General features: G+C 39.4%; 1 protein-coding gene across 1 annotated transcript; it reads left to right on the top strand.

Moving 5' to 3' along the window:
* Positions 1-631: 631 nt before the first annotated feature.
* LOC122083587 (peroxisome biogenesis protein 3-2-like) lies at positions 632-15,279 on the top strand. The gene is made up of 7 exons (XM_042651454.1): positions 632-1,063; positions 1,310-1,471; positions 1,600-1,799; positions 1,954-2,084; positions 14,320-14,447; positions 14,560-14,784; positions 14,879-15,279. Exons 1-7 carry the CDS (start codon positions 1,050-1,052, stop codon positions 15,129-15,131), a joined length of 1,113 nt encoding a protein of 370 aa, XP_042507388.1. The 5' UTR covers positions 632-1,049; the 3' UTR covers positions 15,132-15,279.
* Positions 15,280-16,170: the final 891 nt, after the last annotated feature.

Below are 16,170 nucleotides of genomic sequence, written 5' to 3'. Positions count from 1 at the left end.
TCTAGGTAAAATCAAAACCAAATCATATAACAAATGGTTTCAAATATAAAAAGCTTCAATTTAAACGGTTTTAAACGATTTCTTAGGGTATTTTTATTCAAAAAGGCTTATTTACCTCTAAATTTTATGAAATAGCTATAAAAATAACATATATTATGTATTTTTTAATAATTGTTTCATATAAATTTAATTTTTTTATTAAGATATATGTAAACTTAAAATTGAATGACTTAAAATTACCATGTATATATTAATCGATTTAATGATTTACTTAAATTGATTTAATTCAATTTAAACCGTGTAACTAAACAGTTTCGAGCTCAAAATTGAACTACTTATAAAACGTTTTTATGTGAAAATGGCTTGGATCTATTGCGGTAAATGGTTTCGATTTGTGATTTGTTTTTTTGTTTTTTTTGGAATATCGTTTAAGTTTTCACATCCTTATCAATTCTTTACAGCAATGTCGCAGCTGTGAAGGTGGGAGAGGGTACTTTGTAACCTTTAATTTAAGGGCATGAAGGGCTTGTGAGCACAACATGTTCACTCGGTTGTCGTGAACATTATCATATTAATAAAATAAAAAAATAAAAATCTCATGTGGGGAAACCGTCTCTCTCATTCTCTGTCCTTCCTGCCTTTTCCCCCAAATGTGTTGTTGGTATTTTACAAACAGAACGTAATGGTTGTGAACCGACCAGAAGCAACCACTCTCTGTAGTCACAGCTAAAATTTGAAGGTCTTACTGATCAAGATCGTCAAGATCTCCGATTGTCAGGCCTGAGAAGCTCCAATCCGGAAGATAAAGCTCGCGTTGTCTTTCTGTTTCAATCTCTGGCTAAATTATAGTGGCGGGTTTTCTATTCTCTTTATAAACCCTTTCGATGATGTTCTGTTCTGGTTTCTAATTCCTTCGCTTTATGCCTTGAGGTTGGGGATATCGTTTTGCGTAATTAAGATTTTAGGAGGGTTCCATCCCTTCGGGATTCTTATGGGCCAGCAGGAAATAAAAATTTAGTGATGGGTTTCTGGATTTCTTAGCATAAAAGATGCTTTCTTTAAGGTTAGTTTTCTTATTTGATTGTTTTCCCTCCTGTTTGTCTATGCAAAGGAGCTGATTTTATTGATTTTATATTGGCCTCTCCATATTTGTCCATTTTACGTGGTCATTCTTGTAGGAACTGCTTTGTTTCTAGAATTTTTTAAAAAAAATTTGTTATTATTATTATTATTATTATTATTATTATTATTATTATTATTATTTTGTGTTCTCTTGATTTGGGGATTGTCTTCCATTTTCTGAATGTAGGAATTTTTGGAGAAGACATAGAAGGAAGGTTTTTGTTACGGTGGGGGTTATAGGAAGTGGGTATGTTTTTTATAAGCTTTATCATGCTCACAAGCAGAGGCTCTCTGATTTGGAGAGAGAACTTGAAGGCGGACGGGCAACAGAGGAACTCATTAAGGCCCAGTTAAGAGAATCAAATTACTTCAATCTCTCCCCCCCTCTCTCTCTCTCTCTCTCTCTCTCTCTCTCCACTAGATATTGTCTGCGCGCGTATCTTCCTGACTTCTGTTTTTGTTTTTTTTTATTGGTAGACTGCAAGCCCATTTTGGGAACATTCAAAGAGTAGCAGATTCAATAACGTTGCCTTCTGCAATGCATTTTTTGCGTAGTCGGATATCAGAAGAGTTGGACCATTCACACTTGACTGCGAGGCTAGAGCAGGGGAAGGGTCAGTCCAACACCCTTACCTCTTTGGAGAAGCGCCAACTATGGGAAAATCTCAAAATTCTAAGTATGAACCTGTTCTACTTATTTTGATTTTTGCCTTGTCTAAATTTTAGTTATGATTTCTTGAGTGAAATTGCATTGCACTGGGTAGGTGAATGACATGGAATTTTAAGAAATGATTGGTTTCTGTGTCTTAGCATAGTTGGTTTGTCTACCAGGTTTCACACGAATGGTGTTGTCATTGTGGGCGATGACAATGCTTAGCCTATATATAAGAGTACAAGTCAACATTTTAGGCAGACATCTATACATTGATACAGCCAGGGATCTGGAAAGCTCCCAACTTCTGGTAAGAGCTACTTTCTTTTCCACATCTCTACAAAATCCGAGTACTTATCTAGGTTGTCCAATGGGCAATGTTCCTGGTAAAACAGATATTCTGTTCCTTGTAACTATCATTTTCTGCTTCTTGACATCATTTTTCTAAAACTGGGAAGATATGCTGTTGTCAATGTTGCTAGTTGCTGAGATTTTTTCCCTTTTTTTTTTAATATAAATTTTGGGATGGTTTAAATCATTTGTATCTGGTGCTATTGCTAGTGTTTATTAGAAAATCAGATTAATAGGATTAGTCGTACTATGTATGGAGGACAATGGCAATATAAGAATTCAAACCCAACTGTTTATGATTTCCTATCTTATGTAAGAGTAAAGTCAGACTAGAAATAGTCCATGAAGAACAAACAGACTCGCATGGTGGTAGCCTTTCCAAAAACTCAAGTATTCATAGACGAATACAGACACAATGCAAGAGCAACAGATAAAAGAGAATTAAGACACAATTTTTTATGACTGAGAAAACCCTCAAAGGGAAAAACTCCGGTGCAGGAGGATGCTCAGTCTGATTTTTCACTATATAGAAACAGAAGAAGGAATATACAAGACTAAAAGACTCTTAGATGTGGAGGTCAGTGCATTTCTCCCTTGTTTATGCCCCCAAATGTTCAAAATCCTAGTATTTATAGGCTACCACAAAGTTCAACTTGTTTTGATTGCACAAGCTTGACAATATTACAATTACAGATACGGCTTACATCTATAATGACTTAAAGATGTCGTGACACAAAGACAAACTTTATCTTGACATAAAATAATGATAAGATTTAAAGTAAAACTGTTCACAACATGAATGGGGAGAATGCTTGAATGATCTAACTGATCACACAAGCCCTTTATTTATAATAAGCAAAGAACATAAAAAATTACAAGTATACCCCCATCCAGCCGCCCCACACTAAATAGGGTCAATGGAGGGGGGGAAGTACCATTGTGCTCCTGCGGCACCTAAAACACATATTCTAACACTCCCCCTCAAGTTTGCACATAGATATTACACATGCCCAACCTGACTAAACAAGGATGAAATACCTTCATGACTAACCCTTTACTGAACACATCAGCTAACTGATCACCAAACATCACAAAGGGAATACAAATCAAATCAGCATCCTACTTCTCTTTAATGAAGTGTCTGTCAATCTCCACATATTTGGCACAGCCATGTTGTAATGGATTATAAGCAATACTGATAGTAGCCTTGTTATCATAGTAGAGCATCATAGGAAAATGAACAAGCACACCAATATCATCCAACAACATGTGTAATCACAACTCAAAATTCCCCTGTGCCATAGCACGAAACTCTCCTCCAGCACTGGACCTAGCCACCACATTTTGCTTCTTGTTGTGTCAGCTGACAAGATTCCCACCCACAAAGGTACAATAACCTGAGATGGACTTTCTATCAGGAGAACCAACCCAATCAACATCTATATAGGCTTCAACTCTGAAATGATCATGATGAGATAAAAGGATCCCTTTTCATGGAGCTGACTTCAAGTACTTTAAGATACATGTAATTGCCTCCATGTGAGAGGAATAGGGATCATGCATAAACTAATTTACCAAGCAAACAACCACAACAATATCAGGTCATGTGGGAGAGATAGATCAGCTTTCCAACCAACCGTTGATAACGGCTTTTGTCCACCGATTCACCCTCCTTTTCTTTGAGCTGGGTATTAGCTTCCACAAGAGTATCCAAAGGATGACAACCCAACAATCTAGTTTCAGATAACAGATCAAGGATGTACTTCGTCTGAGAAATAAATATGCCTTTAGAAAGCCGGGAAACTTCAATCATAAGTTTTCCAAGATCTTTTATCTCAAACTCTCAACCAAGAAAGCTTTTGAGACGACCAATCTCAACATTGTCATTTCTTGTTACCACAATGTCATCCATGTAGACAATGAGCATAGTAACTCTATCACCAGACCTTTTTATGAACAATGTGTGATTAACATTGCTCTGATTGTACCGCTTAGAGATCATTGCCTTGCAAACCTTCTAAACCATACCTAAGGTGACTGTTTCAGCCCATAGAGAGCACGCTTCAATTTACAGACCTTGCCTTGAGTTCCTTTACTGGAGAATCCTGGTGGAATATCCATATACACTTCTTTATCGAGTTCTCCATGAACGAAAGCATTCTTAATGTCAAATTGTTGGAGATCCCATCCCAGATTTACAGTAAATGAGAGTAAAACTCACACAAAAGTCAGCTTAGCAACTGGTGCAAATGTCTCCTTGTAGTCGATTCCATATGTCTGAGTGAACCCCTTAGTCACCAGCCTAGCTTTGTACCAGTCCACTAAGCCATCCAATTTTTTTCTTTTCCACGAACACCCATTTACACCCAATTGGTCTCTTTCTAGGAGGAAGATTCACAAGTTCTTATATTTCATTCTTTTTTGGGGCTCCCATTTCTTCCACCATTGTTGCCTTCCACTTTCTATCTGCAAACGCTTCCCACCAATTTTTTGGGACACGAATAGAAGAAAGAAAGGACACAAATGCTTGATAGGAGGGAGAAACGGAATCATAAGAGGCAACATGGGATATGGGGTGTTGAGTACAAGCCGTAATACCTTTCCTAAGAGCAATAAGTTGGTCAGGAGTTGTACCTGATGATGTGTTAGGCTTAGTAGGCTCTGGATCCGAAGCTGGCGAAGGGATATGCAAAGGTGTTGTAGTAGTGGTGGTGGTCTGAAGTTGTTTGTTTCTTGTGTGACCACTACAATACACTTGGAGAGTGGAATTATCGATCTACCTCTGAAATTCTCCAATAGTATGCTGGACAGGAGTCATCTCCCCCTGAGCTGGGACAATGATCTTTGTCTTCCCCTGAGCTGGAACATCAATCTTTGTTCCCTCACTTTCTTCAGAGGAGGATGATGGGTACACTGGTGGAGCAAGTAGATTTGGCAGATCTGGAGTCACCTCTTCACTATTAATACTTGACTCCCCCTAAAGAGGTGGCGAGTAGCAGCCAACAAACTTATGGAACACAACATCCATGGTGACTGTAGTACACCGAGTAGGATGATGGTAACATTTGTATCCTTTCTGTGTAGATAAATAACCCAGAAAGATACATTTGATGCTACGAGGTTCCAATTTCCCTAGTGAGTGATGATCTCGAGCATAACAAGTATACCCAAAATTTTTTGAAGGAACCAAAAAAGATGAATCTCCTTTTAGAACAACAGGAGTCTGGGAATCAAGGACTGGAGTTGGATGTGGTTGATCTAGTAGGCAGTAGTGAGGTCATCACTCCAGTACTAAGATGGGACCTGTCTAGCGAACATCATTGTGCGGGCAATGTCTAGTAGATGCCGATTCTTGCGTTCAGCCACTCCATTCTAAGCTGGAGTACCAACGCAACTAGTCTGATGTATAATCCCATAATTAGCAAGGTACTTCTAGAACTGGCCCTTCATATACTCGGTTCCAATATCACTTCGAAGAATTTTCAGAGTAGCATTGAACTGTGTTTGTATTATCTTATGGAAGTGTTGAAAACAACTGCACACCTCACTCTTGTGTTGCATCATATACACCCACGTTGTGCGTGAGTAACAATCATTGAAAGAACCATCGTTTTCCAAAAATTGATGTTCGGCGAGATGGACCCCAAATATCAAAGTGAACCAAATGGAAAATTGAAGAACTTACTTTTATTTAATGAAAAATAACTGGAACAAGTTTGTTTAGCCAGAGTACAAGCTTCACAAAAATAAATCATCCCTATTACATTGCTTAACTAATTGCGGAAATAAAAGAGACAATGTCCAAATGGAGGGTGTCTTAAACGACAATGCCATTGTTGTAGATTAGAAGAAATAAAGTATAGCTGATGAGTAGTAGTAGAAACCGTTGTTATAGGAAGACAACCATCATCAAGCAAGTAGAGCCCACCCTGCACCTTACCACATCCAATCGTCTTCCTCGTTACTAGATCTTGAATAATGTAGTTGGAAGGAAAAAAATGTTACTTCACACTTTAACTCTCTAGTAAGACTACTAATAGATAGCAGGTTAGTAGTAAAGTTAGAGACATATAAAATTGAATTTAATGTGAGAGAAGAACAACTGGATAAAACCCTTTCCGGAGACAAAAGATAGGGTGCCATCTGTAACCCTAACTCTCTCTGCTTGAGGTGGTTAAATACTGGTGAGAAAAAGGTTGGAAGAACTAGTTATATGATCAGTGGCACTGGAATCACTAATCCAAGGATTGGAGGCTACCGATGCACGGTGACCACCAAACAAGATACCTGAACGGGAAAAGTTGAAACTTGAAGGGACTAAATTGGTAGGAGCTGGTGAAATTGGGAGCATACGCCTAAAAACCTGGAGTTCCCCATGGGAGAGACCAGTATCAGTTGTAGATGGTGTGTCAATAGTTTCAGCCTGATGAGCCTTGTTCTTGGATTTACCACGAGCACGTTTAGCTTCAAAATCAGTTGGTTTCCCATGAAGTTCCCAACATGTTGCTTTAGTATGATATGGCTTATTGCAATGTTCACATTTCACCACCTCCTTGGTAGTGTCACTAGTATGGGCTGTTCCCTCAGAAGTAGTGGAACCAGGGCTGATTTCTCATTAGTGGTAGGATGATGTATAGTGTTACGACAATGCTCCTCTATGTGAACCAGGGCAAAGGCATGTTCCGAAGTAGGGAAAGGAGATATGTTAAGTACTTGGACACGAATTTGATCATACTCAATTTTCAAACCAGTCAAGAAATCATACACCTTAATTTTGTCTACATGTTTTGTATAGGGAACAATGTCTTCAACACTAGAAGGATGATGATTTGCAAAGTGATCAAGCTCATACCACAAAGTTCGAAGTTCAGCATAATACTTGGACACATAGAGGTTCTGTTGAGTAGTGATAAAAACTTTCTTGCGAAGATCAAATACCTGAGCATCATTCCCTATTTGTCCATAGGTTTCCTTGGCAGTAGCCCAGATTTGAGAAGCAGTTTCTAACAACAAGAATCCTCTAGAAATAGACTAATGATAGAGTTGATCAAAAAAGACATTACTAGAGAGTCGTTGGTGATCCATTTGTCTTGAGGGGTACCCTCTTCAGAGGGTTTCTTTGATTTTCTTATGATATGTCCAGTGACACCTCTACCAGCAATAGTGAGATAGGTAGTTCTGGACCAGGTGAGGTAATTAGTTTCCTCCAATTTCACAGAGCAAGCACCAAAATGTAGGGGTGTCAATCCTTAGCCCCCACCGGTGAGCCCGACCGAGCCCGACTCGCTTAAGGCCCAACCTGGACCGGCTCGTTTAATAAACGTGTCGGGCTTAAGCCCGTAAGCCCGACCCGTTTATTAAACGGGCATTTACGGTGCAGGCTACTAGCCCGTCGGGTGCCCGACCGACTCGACTCACTTAAGAAGCCTGCTAGAACCGACTCATTTAGCCCGACCGACCCAACCCCCATTAAAACTGCCTAAATACCTATTTTACCACTAATAATACAAAATATGAGAAAAGACTATATGACTAAATGGTAAATTCCCGTGAAAAAACCCCTAAAGGCCTAAAGAACGACTAGAGTCACTAAACTCATCCCTCTAGTTGCCACTGCCCCTCTTCCCTCTAGTTGTTGTTGCCCGCTTCACTCTTCCTCAAATTTTCACATACTCTTCCTCAACCTCAAGTCGGAAGGTCCTCAAGCTCTCATCGACTCATCGTCTCCTTCATCATCATCCTCAAGATCAAAAAGCGTATGATGTGGTCTCTCAAGCTCTCATCTTCCTCAAATTTTCACATACTATGGTTTCTTTTTTTCTTTTTTTTTTTTTTTACTAGATTAGTCATGAAGCTCAGGTTGGTGGAAGTGACGCTGATGATGCTTGATTGCCTCATTGCCTATATGATATTTTCAGGCAATGCTTCAGCTTTTTTATTTGTATATTCTTGATCTCATTGTTCTTGACTTGAATGGATCTTTAATTTAACAACTTTTGCCATTGCAACTATCCCAGATGTCTTTGACACAGATTCTATTCCGCTGCTTATACACGAGTTTTATTATGAGTTTCATTAGAGATAGTGATGCATTGGATTTGTGTGCCTTAGGCATGAAGCCTTCTCTTTCTATTATTTATTGTGGTAATTGACTTCAGGAGCGGAAGAAAGATGGTGGGTGCTTCAATCCTTAAAAACTATTGTTTAAGCCTTTTCTTGTGGGATAATTTGATCAAGTGGGTTAATTATGGTTTTAAAATAGTGTAAAGTAATTGCAAAACAAGATGATATCAGCCCTTTTGGCAGTATGGAAAGGGATAATCTTGTGAAAGGAAAGGCATTTAATCCGCTTAAAAAATGATTTTAGGGTAGAGCCTGTTTAGAATTAAGTAGGTCCGTAGCCCGTTTAAGGTAGCTCAATTAAAGCCTGACACCTACTAGTCCGATTACAAACCATACCATGCCCCCCAAACCTAGGCCCGTTTAAGTAAACGGGCATTCACGGTGCAATTCAAACCGCCAGGCTTGGTTAGGCCCGAACGAGACCGGCCCGGCCTGACCGATTGACACCCCTACCAAAAGGTGTATATTCATTGCAACCTTGCCCATCAGATCCTAAGGTTGCAGTAGTTACTTCAAATATGATGGCACTGAGGAGAAATCGAAAATGAGAGAAGTACCAAAACTTCAATCAACCGTCAGAAAGAGCCCAAACTTGGATCGAATTTCGTTGTAAGGGTAATAAAACACTCCTAAAAAAATTGACTGATTCTGATGAAGAACTGGCGAGATAGGAAACCCTAAATCTTAAAAAAGATGAGGATCACACACACAACCTTGGCAGATAGGTATTTTCTGTAAAATATCAAGCTCAATCAACAAATCTTTTCTAGGTTGTGGGGATTCTTAAAACTTGTGCTGGATTGTTAGGTTAGGGAAGAGTCAAATTTGAGTAATAGTAAATGCTCACCATTGGCAGCTTTGAAGTGTTCCAGACGTGGTTTCCACTACTTTGTGGGGAGTAATTTTGGGTTGATATCGATGTTGCAGCTCCAATATCAAAGAAAGCAATCAGCTGGAATTGTTTTCCATATTTCTCCAGTTATAGTGTCACTTTGGCAAGAGCTAAAGGTTGCTGTGAAGAAATAGGATTAGTAAGTTGACCCAAATAATTCAATCGGGGTAGTTGTTGAACCATACCACATAGTTCCAGCAACAACAAAGGCTGCAAAAAAGACAGCAGCGATAATACTGGAGGTAGGTAGCGCTTTCGCACAGCCATGGCATATTAGTTCATTCTGCTCTCTGTTCAATTCCCTCTCCCCAGCCCTCAGGCGGTGGATATGCTCTGCCCAAATCGCAAGTCTCTCCTCCTACATACTGAAGTTGTTACATAAGAAATGGTGCAAGTTAAAAAACTGCCAAGAGCTTCTAGTAGCTTGGAAAACACCACTTCCCGTCTGACTTGCATGTGTTAAGCATGTTGCCAACGTTCATCCTGAGCCAAGATCAAACTTTCCATTAGATTCATAGTTGCATTAATTATAGCTTCTTTTTCGTAGACAAAGTAGATTCGGAATTGTCTTTTAGTCCAAGGCATAAATTGTATCCATGCGCTTCATATTCGTCAGATGAAAGAAGACGCGGAAAGTTATGTCCAAACCTGTCTTTTGTGTCAACAAGGCAAAATAGGACACAAGCCAAGAGGAGAGCTAGATCTTTTGCCTATCCTCACTAGACCATTCCTTAGGGAGCAATGGTTCTTCATACAGATTAAGCCTAAGAGCGGTGATTATAGTGAATGGTCTTATCAATACACAGATGTATGACTCCCCGAGAATTTCAATTGCGCTTATATTCATCACTGTAGAAAAGTTCAACCCAATGCTTTATTTCTGTCCTAGTTGATCCTGATTTAACATTAGAAGTATATTGATTGTTCCCCAATAACCGAATACCTTTGTCTGTAAATATTGCATATTTGATTCCATCCATAAATCCATTTTCTTCCTTTGAGTTCCAGTATCGATAAGAATTCTAGTTCTTATTGTTCATATGGTATGATATGGATATAACTGGCTGCTTACCATCATGTTGAAGCATAAGTAGCTCATCGTCATCTTCACTTTCAGAAGAATCATTGTCAGTGTCAGAATAATCAATAATGCATGATGAATCTCCCTAGGGTTCATCATCCAAAGAGTGCAAGGACTCGAGATCTGCATCTGAGTCTTCAATTCTTCAATATATGGGGCTGTTCCACAATCTTCTCTTTTGCTTGTTAGGGCAATTTTTTGCCAAAAGTTCTTCTTTTTTTTCCATAGACAGAGCATCTGTTGTGCCTGTTATGAGTGAATTTTAGCCATTTCCTTACCGAGCCAACACTAATCTTCAGGTTAGTTTGGTTGTGTTTTCTTGGTTGTGTATGGTACTCATGTAATTGGGCAAGACCAAAGGGTTGGCAGCTTGATTGGGTTGTGTAGCATTACCATGGATAACCAGTCTTCGTGCTTTGATGGTTATCTTAAATCCCATTTTCCTGAGTTATTTCTCATTTTCCTCGACAATAGGACTTGGGTGATGGACTGCTATGAATGGAGGGAGGTTGTAGACTATGGCATCCACAAATATTTGAAACCTTAATGATTGGGAGTTGGAGCCTTTCATCCTATGATCCGATTACTGGCTGAATTGAGAGGTGGTATTTAGGGAGGTGGAAGAGTTCAGATTATGGAGATTTGGTCCTCAAGACAGTTTTTGATGAAGTCTTTTTTTTCCACAGTACATATGGTGATTATCCATTTCCTCACACTACTATATGAACTAACCTTGTCCCACCATGCGTAACTTTTTTTGGGAGAACTGCACTGATATACCTTCTTTAAAAAGCAATTAACAGAATCTCCTCACTTTCTAAATAATTAATTATGGATCTTTAGGGGAGAAAAAAAAGCCCCCATTTCTATGGCAGTAGAATCAGGGGGCATGCATTTTCTTTTAAATTTCTAGTTTATCACTCCACTGTTATGACTGATCACGTGCTAGGGGGTTAAGACTTCTTTGAGCTTGTTCCTCTCTCTCTCTCTCCCTAGGGTTAATCATCCAGAGAGGGTAAGGACTCGAATCTCCCTGGGGATATTCTGTTAATTGATTTTTGAGAAGGGAGATCAAGGTGATTTTTCCTAGATTTTGTGTAGTAATGGTTCGTGAGAAGATATTAGCTGTGGATCATCTGATCATAGGGGGTTAGGAACTCACAAAACAGGCGTGCAATTTGCGATGATGTAGAGGAATCAGTCTGCCACCCTTTTGTCCAGTGCAAATTTTGCTCAAGCCATTTGGGTGGAGATTTTATAGCATTTTAATGTGCCATTTCAGCTCCCAGATACATGGTTTTAAGTATTGGTACGTATCGTACCATATCGGCCACTACGTGTATTTGTATCAGCCTTACCAATACGATACATGAAAGTTTTCAAATCCTTTTGTATTGATATGTATCCTATGATACATGCCAATACACACTGATACTTGAAATGTACATTTCGGCATGTATCGGTACGTATCAGTATGTGATATGGTGCGGCACGGTCATCAAATAGTCTGTGAGTTAATATTCTTCACCATAAAGTCCTTGTGTCTCAAACAGGGTGGACCTTGGTGCAACGGTTAGGTTGCTCCATTGCGACCAAGTGGTCATGGGTTCAAGTCAAGAAATAGTCCCAGACCCCGTAGTGGCGGGAGCCTTATTCACAAGGTACATCCTTAAAAGTCCATGTCAAGTTATTTCTGTTTTACACCCTTTCTCATTGTTATTCCAGATATATCCTTTTTTTCCAAGTTTATTTGTTATTATGTCTTAGAAGTCCTACCTCTTCCAAAAGAGCCTTTGTTTGTACTGTGAGTTTACAAAATTGCCACTCAACGCATTGAGGTATTTATTATTCCTGTTGGCCCATAGCGACCTATATCAGGGTTTTGGAACCGTAGGTTACTTTAATTATGCCTGGATGAAAAGATCCCTACATCAGTAATTGTTGAAGGTGACAGAAGCCCTAATGAAGTTGCTGTGGAGAGGTTTCGAAGGGGATTACACTGGCCAAATGTTGGTGAGACTTGGGCTCTGGAAAGTTCATCAGAACTACTGAAGATTTTTAATGTTATATTGGAATATAATGGGAATGTGCAGCACTGCTGCCTGTGTTGAAGGTGCGAGTCTCGATGAGCCCTTCACTGGTGTAAAAGAAAGGGGAAGTTGAGTTTACTGTCAGAGATTGCAATAGGTGTAGATTTGAAGGGAAAATCTCAATGTTATATCTCTATCCAAATTCTGTGTCTTCTCCTTACATATATTGGAGCCTCAGTGATTTAGTGAACAAGTGGAGTCTGGTTGCGGTGTGGTCCATGACCAACAGTTTTTGATAAGTGGGAGCCAGCTCCTCTCGCTTTTCTAACAGAACTAAACTGCCTTCTGGGACTGGCCAGCTAAGTAAGTAAACTCCCTTTCTAACAAACAAGACACACTTTGCTTCGCTGAGGCCCACTCAATGCTTATTGATGCAGAACTGAAGACTTATGTAAGAAGAAGGAAGAGGGTCGACCATCACCCTAGTAGCTGATTGGGTCGACCAAGCCTGCTTCTATGGCCCACGATTTGGGCTATTGATGGGGATAGTAATTACTTATTTTAGTTTCCAATTTCAGCCTCAACTTAGTTTCTAATTTCTGTAATAAGATAGTTTCTAATTTTGTTAGATTTCAATTTCAGTTTTTAGTAACTACATATTAGTAGTTTTAGTAACTTTGAGTTACTAATATTTTGTAAACATTCCCCATCATTATAAATAAAGCAAAGGGGTTCGTTTATGCCCCACGATTTTATGAAACAAAGTATGCTGCTGTCGCCTCTTCTCTGTGAGAGTTCTGCTGTGTGTTTGATCACAGTGTGGGTTGGTGTGTGATCCGACAACTCCATGCGGCGTGAAGTCCAGGAGGTTCTTCTTCAAGCTCTATTATTCTCTCCTATTTCTCTCTATCCTCAAAAGGTTTCACACTGCTACGAATCAGGTACGTGCATCTCAGTTTCTGCCCGGATTTTCTGAAGAAAACAGAGCTTTCAGTCCTACTGGTTTAGTCAGTTCCAGCTGTCGGATCGACCCAATTTATTTGGTCGAAGGTCCATCTCTGTCCAGGTTAGATTCGATCCAAGTTGGAGCCCCATCTGACCTCTGAATAGTGAGATATTAAAAATCTCTTTTTTTTGTCTTTTAGTGACCTGCAGATTCTGGTTTTACAATCTGTAGACTTAACGCGTGCTGTTGGAAGTTTCTGCATTGCTGTTACATTATTCTTTTGTTCTGAATCTGGTTGTACTCCTATTCTGTTCCTGGTTTAATTCTAAAGAACTACTGTTGACTGGAATTCTGTTATCCTTTATATTTTTGAGATCGATATTCTGCTGGGCTGGTAGGTAACATTCTGATTTCTGTTCTACTGTTGGGATTGGACTGGTTGTTCTTTGGTTTATAATTTCCTGCAGTTTTGGGTCTAGTTGGATGTCCAATCTAGTCCTACATTACTCATTGGACCAACAACCCTGTTTGCCGGCCTACTCAATAGCCCTCACTGAGTCAATCTAAGTATTTCCTCTTAAAGACCCCAAGATTAGCTCGCATTGTTGGACCAATTGTTGTTGTTGTTTGCTTCTATGCTCTACTGTTCTACCCACAATCATTATTTTCAGATATCATGTGATGCTACACAGCCATTCCAAAGCTTTATTGCTATTTTCTATGTTTTCAGGGGCACCTGTTTGATGTAGAGGTTGTATTATAGTTGGCTGGTGGTTGCCCATGGGTCATGGGTCATGGGTCATGGGCCTTCAACCTGCACCCTTCCTGGGGTGGGGACGGGATTGAGTGGACATAGTATCACATTTTCTGGTTTTCTTGATTATTTTGGTTACTGCTGCAACATCAAATTCACAAGTTCAGATCCATCTAATATCTGTGTAATGCACCGTTGACTAAGCTTCCAAATGTATGCTTGTTATTCTACTCATTACAAAACGGTTTTTAGTGTTGATAAGTCATGAAAATTTGTCCAATTTTTGTATGCAAAGTGGCAAGCGTTAGCAGGAGGTTAGGATTGATTAGATCGTGTATTGCTTTTAAAAGAACAGATTGTGTCTGCAGGAAGAAACAGACCCATTTGACAGACACAGTCAGCAAGAGTTTTTAGCAGCTGCTGATTATCTTTCCGGTTACGGCATTAGCACATTGATCTCAGACATGCAGACAGCTGTAGCCGAAGTTCTCAAGGGGTAAGTTCCTATTTATTGGTTGGTTAGGTTCTTCCAGTTGGTCCTCAAGTCAATTTTTAGAGACTGTTCAGTGGTGATCTGCTTACATAGTCCAGTTTCCCTTCGTGTGCAGAAAACAGCTGAGGGATCTATTAAATGCTTCCCTACTTCATGAAACCATTGTGCAAATACTGGACATTTTCATGAGTGTGGGGCCCCCTAATCACTGGGTGAACTATTTGATGCCAGAAAATGCTATATCATACAAACATCAAATGCCAACATCATCTAGTGCGCTGCGTCCTGATGTTACCAAGCTCGATCAACTCATGGTGGAGACACGGGCCGTCCTTCTGAGGTATACTGACATTCTATTTTCCCCCGTTTCTTTGCTTGCCTTTTTTGTTGTGCCTTTTTCCTTCTATTACATTTTCTTGCTTGTTTCCCTGCAGTGATGAATTTAGAAATGTTATCACTATATCATTGAGAACAGTGGTGGATGCTTTGATGGATGACTTTGGGTTACAATTAGGAGGTGATCCTTCAAGAGGAGTTCCCCTCGCCAAGCTGTTGCCTAGAATTGCACAGATTGGTCCTTTATTGCTCGAGGAACCTGGTAGTAACAGGTTTATTCAGATCATCAGAAGGTTGCCAGAAGTTGAATTATTTTACACTCTTCTTTATGCAAATATGTCACCTTCATAGATGAGCCAAGAAGCCGAATAGCAATTGCAATTCAACTTCCACTTTTTTAGGGGAATGTACAATTTGGAAGGAAAATAAAGAGAAAGATGAATGTAACTTTGTGGAAATTGTAGCTTCCTTAAATTTTGTTGATTACTCGGATGTTGAATACAGGTTCCTTATTTCACACACACACACTTCATTTCCTGCGGACCGTGCACACACACCCACACATAAGAGAATTTCCTGTTGAATGATCAACTTTTGAATTTCTCGGATGGTTAGGATTGTCATTTGCTAGGCATTCATACCTGAAATATGGAAGAGTCATCAAAAGGTACAGAGCCCATGGTGCACAATATTGGGAAGAGCCTATGTAGGGTGACTCCTTGGTTTTTAATAAACATTTTCATATAATGAATACTTTGAATGATCTTAATCACCCTCCAGGGAGAAAGTAGGGCTTTGGGGCTTTAAATTAATCAGGATCTGAGTCTTGGTAGAGTTCAATTGGAGTCTTGCTGGCATTCTTAGGCTATGTTTGAAAAAAAAGAAAAATAATTAAAATTGTGTAATTATGATTTTTGTCTTATTATTTCAGTCTTAAATTAACTTGTCATGGAAAATCTCTGTCAATCTTGTTAATGAGATTCGCAAAATGTTTGGAAAGGAAACTAATCTCTTTTAAGAGCCATGTTTGAGATGCTGGGAATCATAAAGGTATGGTCTCATATTAGTTATCTAGGACATTGGATGTGTCTTAATATCCTTTGTTATCTCCACACTAATAGTTTAAGATTTTAGGTTCGAACCTCGACGTGACATCGAAGCTTGTGGCTCCTAGTTTCTTTCCCTAATGTCCATGTGTATGGAAGTCCTCTTTTTTCGTTGGGTAAATATGAGTCTCGTTGCGCGTACAAATGAGGAGTGTTGTGAGTTGTATACTTCCATATGTGTTTATTGAAATCTTTGGTGCCTTCATATACTTAAACCAGATCCTTTTAAATGTGCCCAATGTACCAATGTGGATCCGACAGTCAAGGGTGTGTGCCCAGATGTT

This window comes from Macadamia integrifolia, chromosome 1 (genome assembly GCF_013358625.1).
Source record: "Macadamia integrifolia cultivar HAES 741 chromosome 1, SCU_Mint_v3, whole genome shotgun sequence".
Classification (NCBI taxonomy): Eukaryota; Viridiplantae; Streptophyta; class Magnoliopsida; order Proteales; family Proteaceae; genus Macadamia; species Macadamia integrifolia.
Note: the sequence above shows the minus strand (reverse complement) of the source record. Positions and strands in the feature narration are given on the sequence as shown.

What these genes read in the sequence shown, in the direction of transcription:
- LOC122083587 (XM_042651454.1), top strand. An exon ending in GAGGAACTCATTAAGGCCCA is followed by an intron (nt 1,472 to 1,599) that starts GTTAAGAGAATC and finishes TTTTATTGGTAG; the next exon opens with ACTGCAAGCCCATTTTGGGA. An exon ending in GGAAAATCTCAAAATTCTAA is followed by an intron (nt 1,800 to 1,953) that starts GTATGAACCTGT and finishes TTTGTCTACCAG; the next exon opens with GTTTCACACGAATGGTGTTG.